The sequence below is a fragment of the Hetaerina americana genome, unplaced genomic scaffold (genome assembly GCF_022747635.1).
Source record: "Hetaerina americana unplaced genomic scaffold, ioHetAmer1.1.p SCAF_18, whole genome shotgun sequence".
NCBI lineage: Eukaryota > Metazoa > Arthropoda > Insecta > Odonata > Calopterygidae > Hetaerina > Hetaerina americana.
This window is the reverse complement of record NW_027286741.1, coordinates 3,876,075-3,887,288: the sequence shown is the minus strand read 5'-3', so window position 1 is coordinate 3,887,288 and position 11,214 is coordinate 3,876,075. Positions and strand designations below refer to the sequence as shown.

Genomic DNA, 11,214 nt, shown 5'->3' with positions numbered 1-11,214 from the left:
TTTTTATGGCCTTTACACGCCGTGATGTGGACTCGGTAATTGGTGTCAATCCTTCTTTTGAAAGGACAAGCCCAGGTTTACTTGCTTCGGCGACGGGAGTTTTGTTCCACCGACTGTAAATAACTGTAATTTGTTATACCCACCTTTTATATTTATTTTTTGATTTTAGTGCCCTACAAGCCACCGTTAAGGTGGGGGTGAATACACACCAGACCAATTTCGACCCGAATATGATCCTTCCGCGGTCGGACAGTGCTATTCTTATCCCTTATCGTTCGCGGAAAAAATGGCATCTTAAATTAATCTGCTCTACACTAAATTTCTCCAATTTTATTGACATGATCTCTCATACCGTAGTACGATGGGGTGATAATACATTTTCAACGTCACTGCTAAAGATACGTCCTTCCAATTTACGCAAGAGATTTAATCTATAATTTAACCTTCACTCCATGAGTGATTCTAAGCCAAGCTGCTCTAACATTTTGGATACGTTACTCAGTTTATCATAACAACGTTTTACAAATCTAGAGCTCCTCTACGCTGCACGCGAACCAACACGGCAATCAATCCGACTTCTTGAGGATGCCATATATTTGCAGCATATTCTAAATGAGGCCTAACAAGCGACATATAATATTTCTCTTGGTCCCTTTCATCAAATTTATCCAGTACTCTTCTACCAAATCCTAATTTTTCATTAGCTCATCCACACTCAGGAGAAGTCGCGAGTGAGGGTGACGTCGAATTATTTAATCGAGTCCACACATTCCATTTCGGTGTTCTCGATACAGTAGGTGTTCGGGAGGTAATTGCTCTCCAAAATTCACCCCTACATACTTTTTCAACTTTAAATCTAACTGCCAAGCTTCGCACCAGCGTTGTGTAGCATTAAGGTTACTTGAAAAAGCTGCTTTTGCCTAACGCTTTCCGAAAATCCTTCTTGGCTCTCATCCACAGCATATGATGTCGTAGTGGTTTATCGTAAACTCTTCTAAATTTGCCCTAAAGTAAGGAAAAACTGTGCTCGAGTCCGTTTCACTGCCGTATTTTTTGCATTAGGCACTGGGCACTTGCCCCTATGATTCGGGGATTTATTATCGTGGATCCGTGCCATTAATACTTTAGCCTTGTATGCGCACACAGGTATATTATCCGTGACGTTGCATAAGTCACTTTCCAACGAGGCGAATCGTGTCTATCGATTGGGCGAAAATCCGTTTCCAGGAGGAAATTAATCATTGATTATTAGAGGTTCCCCGGAAATTATAATAAATATTTGCTTATGTCAATGTTTTGTAGAAAGTACTCTCTTTTATCGGTGAGAGGACAGCGTTCGATGTTGTGGCAGTAATTGGAAACTTTTGGGGCGGAAGGCAGCAGGCATGCAATCTACAGGTCATTTTATGACAGGCGAAGGAAATGTCGAAACAGGCAAGTGATCGTCGGATTTGTCCCGAGGCAGCGTTTTTGAGGGAGGCCACCGAGGACGGCGCTGGGGGCAGGAGGGGCACGCGGGGTGCGTGGGCCGGCCGGCCGTGTCAATGCGGGCACAATGGAGCCGCGCACTTTCGATCGACACGTGTAAACAGTCTCGGAAAATTACAAGATCCATACACGTATAGTGAAACCTCGCCCACGGATTATGGTCCATGGATTATGCTCAAGACGGAAACCTGTCAAATTCGTAGTGGTAGTATTTAGGGGAGGCGACCGACAGCTGAGGTCATTTGCGCCATAGGGGATGGACAAGAAAGGATGAAGGGTGGAGAGAAACCCGGCGTCTGCATTAGCCTACTCTTTACGAAAGGTGTATGTGCAGAAATCGTGCAATGTTAATGAAACGCATGCCACTCAAATAAGCAAAATGCGGATTCCGCGAAACGTGATGAAGGAGGATTCATTCTTTGCGGCGCATATGTGAATCAGTCACATTGAATCCAATGCGATAAAGGACATATATTTTCAGACTTTGTTCAATTGAGCTAGTCTCAGGTAGGATTTGACGTTGGCGCAGACTGTGGTGGTGATCCTCATTCAATTGCTTATTTTTCTCAACTGTAATGGTATTGTGGTAAATTAATTAATGAAAATAAATTGAGTTATGCCTTGAATTTTTTAATTTTCGCAAACACCTCTCTTCGAATGCGTCATCTGGTCTCTCATGGTAAACCTGCAAAACCCGGATAAATCACGCGATTCATTTATGGCAGGTTATATATACTATGCAATTAAATGTGAGCTAGCCTCCAAGTTAGATTTCCCACCGCGAGAGCTTCTTGCACACCATAAGCAGCGGAAGGGCGGTGGGCCGAGGTACAGCGAGTCCGAGAATGAACGCCCCCTCCCCCCAGCGACGTGAGTTAAGACGTGGGTGCCATCGCGAACGGTGCAGCGTTCCGATATCCCACCCACCTCCGCAGTAAGCCCTCCCCCCCACGCAGAATTCGACCCCGAGGTAAGGGGTCGCCGCCCACACTCCGAGGAAGCGTCAAGGGGCTTTCGGGAATTTCGAATGAAGAGCATCGGGAGGGGTGTTCTTAGAAGGGTCCACCAACGTCGATGCACGATGAGTAGCGGCCCGCCAAGCGGCCCTCGGGCCGAATCGAACGGCTAAGCAAGGAGTAGAAGTGATCGCTCCGTGCGTGCGTGCGTTCGGCGTTTGGATCGCGACCGCATCCCAGCCGCCGCTCCCCGAATCGACCCGCGAGTGTGTGGGGGGGGGGGGCCCACCCACACGCTCGGGGGCGCATGCGCACGCGGGGGTGCGGGCGGGCGTGGCCGACAGCGCGGCGGTCGAGGCGCTGCCTTCTCGCGGCCCAAGGCGACTCGACGCGGCGCCGAGGACAGAGGCAGACACAGACGGACGGAACCACCGCCGAGAGAGCCGCCCCCTCTCACGCAAGCACGCCCCCCAACCGCCCCCCCTCTCTCTCTCTCTCACACACACACACGCAAGCACGCATTCTGATCCAACATCCCCCGCGTGCTCACACACACACGGAGACGCGGCCCGCCACCGGACGACGTCGCACCAGCACGAAGGAGGGCGGACGCCGCTGACCGAGTGAGTGAGAGAGGGAGAGGCGGGAGACGGAAGCAGCAGCGCAGAGGTCAGAGGCACGCGCGATGGCGCCCGGCCGTCCTTACCCCAGGCGCCCCCCCCTGGTGCCGCTCATCCTGGCCGTCGTGGCCCTTGCGGCCGCACTACCGCGGCCCGCTCTCGCCATCGACCTGTCGCGCCTCTACGGCCACGTCAACACCAAGCGGAACGGTGAGTGCATGCCCGACCTCCTTCCACCCCCCTTGCCCCTCGTCCCGCTCCCCCGCGAGCCCCCAAAATGGCGCAGCGAGCGACGGAATGGTGTGGGCGGCCCACCCCCTCTGGAGTGCGGCCCCCGCGCAGGGTCACATCTCGTCTAAGAAGCGGTTATCGGTCGCGTTCCTCCGAGCAAACGCGATCGATCATACCCCCCGTCACGACTCTTTGCGGCCCGCCGTCCGGGCACGCGCGGCCCCTAACCGCCGAGGTCGTTTCCGGGGGACGGAGTGGCGCGTGGTGGTCATCTGAAGACGCATCGGGTGGTCTCGCCCCCCCCTCCCTTCCCCCCACGGTGAGAGCCCTTTCCGGAGCCGACGGCTGCTGGATTGCGACAAGCGGGGCAGTTTCACACGGGCGAAGTCGCCGCCCCCCACCTGTGGGCTGGGACCCCTCTCTCAACTGTTGCTCCCCTTAGTCGGGGGGGGGGGGGTTGTTCCTTCCAACAGGTTAAACGGGGACTTGGAAGACGGTCGCCTGACCTCACGGCCTACCCCCCTCCCCTGGCCCCCGCTCGCAATCGATGTCCCGATCTGGCTGCCGATCCATCGGTCGATAACCATCACGGTGGCGGTTGCAATGCCTCTGTTGTGCGCCAGTCCAGTCGAGGGCGCTTCTAGGCCTCCTCCGTGAGGACGAGGTTTGAATCACGAGGTCTGCGATTATCGGGAGTTGTGCATTTTATGGCGGACGCTGGAGATTCAGCCTCGAATGGGACAAGCTTACCGTGCCAAACCGTGAAACCACGTCACCCTTTTTTTATGCTTATAAACCTTGAAAGATCAATTTTTAATCCAAAATTCAGAACGGTTTTCGAGGCATTCCAGTTGGGAGATTCCTCGATGCTCAAAACACTCTGGTTTTAAAAATTAAATATTCACTTAAGTTCGAAGAAACTCCGAGAGTTGCCGCAACCGTCACTTTTAATGGAGTCATCCGCTTTATTCGGATTACAATGCAACGATTTCAGAGCGCAAAATTTATTTGCCTTGACCGGGATTCGAACTCGGATCCCTCGATTCGTATCCCGGTCTAGGCGAATGATATTTACACTCTGAAGTTAATGCGTTGTAATGCTCATAGGGCGGATATCTCCGTTAAGGTTACTGTCATGGCATCTCCCGTAGTTTCTAGGAATTTGTCAAAAGGTGATGTACGAGTCGTACCCCTAGTTGGCTTTAACCCCGTGCACTGTGGCGCATCGCGCTCGGCTACGAATGCCTGTAACATTGTATGTACGGTATATCGTCACAACACCTTGTTTCTTTAAAGCCCCCAACGTTTCAGAGGACGGCTTGGTTGCTTAACCGGTTGAAGTATTCGTCCGGACATCGAGGGACCATGTTCGAATCCCGATCAAGGCGAATGGTTGCCCCTCTGAAATCGTTGCATTGTGATTCACTCAAGTATTCAATGCAGTCAAGGAGTTGTACCATTTTATTTGGTTTAATGAGACATCACATATCAACAGTATAGTTTTTATTTTCAAAAGCAACAAATTAATTTCTAATATTTAACCACAAGCAGCATTAGAAAAAGTTAACAAGTAACTTCTTGCTTCATCTTATTCTGTAATACTCGTTCATACGATGGGACCCGCGTGAGTTGGCGAAAACTCACAAGTAAGAAAAAGTATTAAAGGTAGCCATGTATGTAGTTGATGCGCATCAAAGAAAAGTAAATTTCATTTCTACATGATGCATGCTAACTCTTGTCCAGCGAAATCGGGTCCGCTGGGCATGACGGCTGACTCCTTCAGGGTGAAGTAAAAGTGAGGGCCCTAATTGAAGTGAGCGTTATTGATGGCATTCGTTCATATAACTCACATCACATATCATCGGATGGAAATTTTTTTAAGGAATTCAATATTAATACGATATCGATCCACGTTAAAAATTTAAAAAAATGTTATGTCGAAGAAACATTGGTATTCTCTATTGGTAGCTAATTGCCAAAGTTAAAAAAAAACAAGTGGAAAATATCATCAGCTTATTCAAAACACAGGCGCAGATATAATTATAGATAATTAGACAAAAAACTGGTTATCCCCTGATAATGCCGACGCTGAAATTTTCCCAAAAGAATTTTTCCGTTTGCAGAAACAACAGAACAAATAGAATTGGGGGCTGTCTTTATCGCAGTTAAAAATTCTTGCGTCAGCAGGTGAGGCAGGCAGGGCTGAGGGGATCCCTGGCAATGCTTTGGAAAGCGTTAGGTGCTCAATTAAAAATCCCTAATCCAAAAGAATTTATGTAAACGCATTTTACAGGCCGCCCAATGACAAAGATAATTAAATGCCAGAATTAGATTGAGAAATCGAATGTTTCCAATAACCATACGCGACGTTATAATCGGTGGAGATTTCAATGTCCCATCTATTGACTGGATCACATATACGTTTAAAACAGGGTGTAAGGACAAAGATACCAAAGAGTCCCTATTGAGTTCTTTTACGTTGAATTCCGTGCATCAACTTATCACCTCACCAAATAGGGGTGATAATATTCTTGATTTGTTGACAACGAATATTCCCGAAAAAGTCTTAACTATAGAAATTACTAAAGGAATTTGTGACCACAGGGCAGCAAGTGCCAAGTTTTCGCTTCATGGGGTCCGGAATTAGAAGCCTAAAAGAAAAATTTACTTGTTTAAAGAAGGGGACCGCAATGGTCTAAGTTTCGTGCTACAGAAACAATTTACAAGTTTTCAGAAATATAGTAATCACGAAAATACTGAGTATGCGTGGAACCATTTCCTTGAAATCACGCGCTCAGCAGTCAAGAAGTTCATTCCCAGTAAATTTATACAAGATAACACGGAACCTAGATGGTACAACGTGGATGTTAGAAGGGCATTACGACGTCAAAGGCTATACAACGCCAAGATGAAAAATATTAAGGATCATATCTCTAGCGAAAAAAAGATTGATATTACTTATGATTACAAGATGTCTAAGGCGAACACCAAGGAGGAATTTCGGAAAGCGTTTAGCAAATTCAAAAGGAAAAGATTAGCGTAACATTTGAAAGAGAATCCGAAAGCATAATGGTCGTACGTCAGAGAGGTCCAGGGAAATAAGTCAACTGGTAATTCACTCAAAAATGATAAAAGCAAAAAAGTAACCAGAAGTTTGGAAAAGACTAACTTAAAAAGACTAAGCGAGCAATTACATATTCCTATTTCCCTCTCATCCATTTTGTGCAATGATCGTGAGAAACATCGATAACCATAAGTTGTTTATTAAAAATCAGCACGGTTTCCGAAAAGGTAAATCCTGCGAGGCACAACATGCGCTTTTTGTTCATGGTATTCTTATTTCGGGAGAGGACAATGTTCCAGGGGACGCGGTTATTCTAGATTTTAAAAAAGGATCGACAAAGTTCCTCATCATAATGTGTGGACTCTTATTAAATATTTAGGCATTGCCCTCACTCGCGACCTCTCCTGGGTGCAATACATACTGTGGATATGTGGAAAAGCTAACGAGAAATTAGGATTTAGTAGAAGAGTACTGGATAAATTTGATGAAAGGGATCAAGAGAAATATTATATAGTATGTCGCTTGTTAGGCCTCATTTAGAATATGCTGCAAGTGTATGGCATCCTCAAGACGTCGGATTGATTGCCGTGTTAGTTCGCGTGCAGCGTAGAGGAGCTCTAGATTTGTAAAAAGGTGTCAAGATAAACTTGGTAGCGTGCCCAAAATATTAGAGCAGCTAGGCTGGGTATGACTCACGGAGCGAAGGTTACAGTAGAGATTGAATCTCTTGTTTAAATCACCTCCATTATTAATCCCAAGCATTTAGGTCACTCTTTCACTCAGAGGGAAAAAGTCGAAGAAGACGGTATAGGAAATGAAACCTATAAGCACTCATTGGATTGACAAGGAAGGAGTATCAGCAGGCTGTAGAGAAAATCATGATTGAGGATAGGGAGTTGGGAACAATGGGTGTAAATTGGGGACGTATCAAAACAGGGATATGGAAAACTATAGGAGAAACTGTAGAAACTCTTAATAGGAAAAGGATAAGGAAACCACGGATTAAGGGCGAGGTGATTAGAAAGATAGATGAGAGAAGAAAATGAAAGAAAATAAACACAGAATTAGGCCGAAAGGAGTACAAAGAGTCAAATAATTAATTAAGACGGTAACAAATAGAGCAAAAGAAGTATTTTGGAAGACACATTGCGAGGATATGGAAAGTTTGAAGAGGAAGCCAAGACATTGGAAGTGTAATCCATTTCTATTCCTCCGGAACGTAATTCCTCTGGAAGCAAGGAGGACGTATGAAGAAGGGAAGTAGTTATTTTCAGAGTGGTATCAAGTTTGGTTTATTGATGAGAACTTTAGGAAAGGAATACAGGATTAGGGTAGGATCGCTTTGATAAAGGGAAAGCAGCTGTTAGGGGTTGGAAATATGTGTTGTATTTTGAAAAAAGGAGACATATTGGGAAGAGGAGCAGTTGTCGGAGAGTGCATTAAAGATTGGGAGATCCGGAGGTGGTGTGCCTTATCTTGTCAGTTGTTTTTTGGCGTTGGGTGAAACGTTTAAATGGTTGGTTAAGGAGATGATGACGGGTTGTATCGCGGGATAATTTCGGGTGTATTCTCTTCCTAGGTGCTGAGCTGGTGTGACTCATGGACCGATGAGGGTATTTTGCAGGACCAATGGGAACGGTATGGAGCCAAAGTGATGGGGAGAACTGGTTGGAGAACTGTACGATGGTTTTTTTGAAGTTTGTTTATGATCTTTGAATGAGTTCATCAATATTGTACGAAGTTAATGTAGTTAAGTTCTTTTTATTAACGTTGACGTTGGGAATGAACCAGTGGGTACTCCCTTTCTTTCGGGCCGTTTTTTTAGCCAGGCTTTGAATTTATTTAGAGAGGATTGGGAGGCGTTTGCCCAAATAGGAGAGGCATGGAGGCTCAGGAAAAATAATATTATCTTTGCTTTCTACAAAATAAACTTTATTCGTCTCTCAGCATTTTTTGATTAGCTTCGTTTACACTGTAACATCATCAGGACTAGTGGTCTCTAGTCCTGATGATGTTACAGTGTAAACGAAACTAGTCAAAAAATGCTGAGAGACGAATAAAGTTTATTTTGTAGAAAGCAAAGATAATATTATTTTTCCTAAGTTAAAAATGGAATTCTACAAAGTTAAGGCCTCAACCATTCAGTGCATCGAGGCATAGAGGATTTGGGGAAGGAGAATAAAGTGAAGGGTGTCGAGTCAATAGTTGAGGAAGATTTTGGAAGAGCAGATTAGTGAAGGAAGGGTGAAATTGGTGCCTTATACAGGAAGGTGGAAAAAAGTCAGGAAATAAAAAGGAAAAATCGGTGCAAACAATCCAAGACAAGTCCGAAAAAATGCTGGTTGAACCAGAAAATATCCAAGAGAGATAAAAGGACTTAATCGAAATGACTGTATGGTAAAGGCATTAGATCAGAAATGTTACACGTAGATGGAGAATTTACGTAGTTGAGGAAACTAAAACCACGTACTTTGCTTTTCACATTTATTCTCATCTCTTACCTATCGAAATTACTTTTCAATGCGCTTGGCGAGCAGAGTTTTCAATCCTTTGGCTGAATGACATTTGGCTGACTGCTTGTTCATCGGAAAACATAACTGATTTTACCAATTCCCCGCCAACTTTCATTCCTACCTCCAGTTTTCCCATGCCTCTTTAATCATTTCCTCCACATATACGTTGAACAGCAAGGGTGATAATGGACGACCCTGCCTTACACCTCTTCCTAACACTGCCCATGTCTGAACTTGCTGACCTTAATCATTTAGACCCTTTAGGAATTACATGTATTTCCTCTTTGCCTTTAAAATTTCATGATTAACTGTAGTAGTTTTAGGCGAGGCGGCCGACAGCTGAGGTCATTTGCGCCATTATGGATGGACAGGAAAGGTTGAAGGGTGGAGAGAAACCCGGTGTCGGCATTAGCCTACTCTTCACGAAGGCGCCAAGGGGTCCGCCGCTTAACGTCCCATCCGATGGATGGTGTACTCACTCAAAGTGCTCTCCACAAAGCACCTCAAGTAGGGATCGAGACACCACTGCAAAATATCTGCCGCCGCCTGGATTCGAAACCGGGCCCTCTGGGTGGGAAACCTTTGCGTTAGCCACCACACCATCCCGATCCCCGAATGATTCACTTATAAATATCCCTATCATATCTTTAATAATGTGGTCGGCTTTTCCCTTCTTACTTCCTGATAATATTTTCACGTTGCTATGCAGCGAACACGGTTCTCCCTGTCCGAAGTAAACAACGCTGATCTAAAAGGCTTAGATAAAAATGATATTGTACATATGACTACCGGCCAGACTATAATCGAGGAACAAGCTTAAATTTCAGTGGATTATTATATGTACATTAGATTTTTCACACTATCTCTAATGCTGTGTTTCCCTGTTCCGGAGAGTGGTTCCAACAAAAATACAACGAGTTGAATAATATAGCAATAATGTGAGGGGGGAATGTGTGGGGTGAAGGAGGAAGAAGTGCGTAGGCGGAGGGGTGAAGTAAGGCGTAAGCACCAACAGGACGGAAAATACAAACTAGAGGAATGGCCAACTTTCCCGCAGCCAGTACGTCTACCGACTGTTCTACTCTCTACGACGCGTCTGCGAATCCTGGAGATATCAATTTTGAAACTGCAATGTTAACCCCATCATACTTCGGTAGGAGAGATCATTTCAACGAAATTTGAGAGATTAACTGCGGAAGGAGATAGAGTTACGAATATCATTTTTCCCGCGAAAGATGAGGGATCAGAATAGCATTATCCGACCGCAAGATAGGAGGGAAAAGTAATCTTTTTTCAGTCTCAGTTCCCTAGTGTGCTCTCTTTGTCGCATCTACTGGCTTCAGTTATTGTCCTTCTTGTTGACTGCTGTTCCTTTCAAATGCTCCCAGTATGAGTATCTCGCTTAGGTACCATTGCGCGCGTACCTCTTCTGCCACACAAAAGGCTCTTTCAAAAGATCAAACCCGCAGGATTTAATTATATCTTACACCAAAGAGCAGAAAACTATACCTGAATCGGCATCCTTCTATTGGAGGAACGTCGTGCACACGGTGGGGGAAATTCTTCGAATCGTCTTCGGCTGCGTGTCACCGCTCCGGCCGAAGGAACGAAACGCGGACCAGAGAGCGAGCTATGAAGAGGGGAGAGCCGAAGCCAGAGAGGCGTGAGGAACAAGGCAGTGAGCATGCCGGGAGGTATAACGATAACAAACATGTAAGCGTTGCGATGCGGGGACTCGATTGAGCAGCCGAGAATTGATCCTTCGTGGCCGCTGTGAAGGATGGGTGTCCTCTTCTGTTCCGGGCGTGTTGTCGATCGAGGGGGCGCGCACACAGCGCTGCCGAGGGGGGGGAGAGGAAGAGGGAATGGGGGCGGAAGCAGCCAGGCGCGCCTCGGGCACAATGGATCACTCGCAGGGTCGGGGGGAGCGGAGTGGGGAAGGTCAGGGTGCCTGCGCACCGAGGAAGAACCGCGCGGCGAGGTGGCGCCACCGGTCCCCGACCAATACCACATGGCCTATTGGACATTTGCCTTCAGAGCCAAGTCCTTAGGGGGCGTGAAATTTACAGTGGGGAGCGTAAAAGCTTTCAATTTAGTTGATTGATATGCTATCTCCGTTGAGATCCTAAAGATCATTCGATGTAATTCTGTCTCTGAACTCTATGTATAAAACTGCCAACGCTTAAGATTATGGCATTATAGTATTTGTTGTTGCAGTCAGATTCATGGCAGATAAATAATTGGCAGCCAAGATGGCGTTCTGCAACCCGTGCCGTTGGGGAACCTTTTTTTATCACGCTAGAACACTCAGGGTACATTAAAATATCCTAACGATGCAGTCT

The 11,214-nt window shown here is 46.2% G+C and overlaps 1 protein-coding gene across 1 annotated transcript in view; it reads left to right on the top strand.

Moving 5' to 3' along the window:
- The first annotated feature begins 2,824 nt into the window (after positions 1–2,824).
- LOC139687244 (IDLSRF-like peptide) overlaps positions 2,825–11,214 on the top strand; it is a 73,365-nt gene continuing 64,975 nt past the window's right edge. The window contains exon 1 of the mRNA XM_071584377.1: positions 2,825–3,274. Within this exon, the coding sequence (XP_071440478.1) occupies positions 3,130–3,274 (145 nt within the window). The 5' untranslated portion in view covers positions 2,825–3,129. The remainder of the gene's footprint in view (positions 3,275–11,214) is intronic.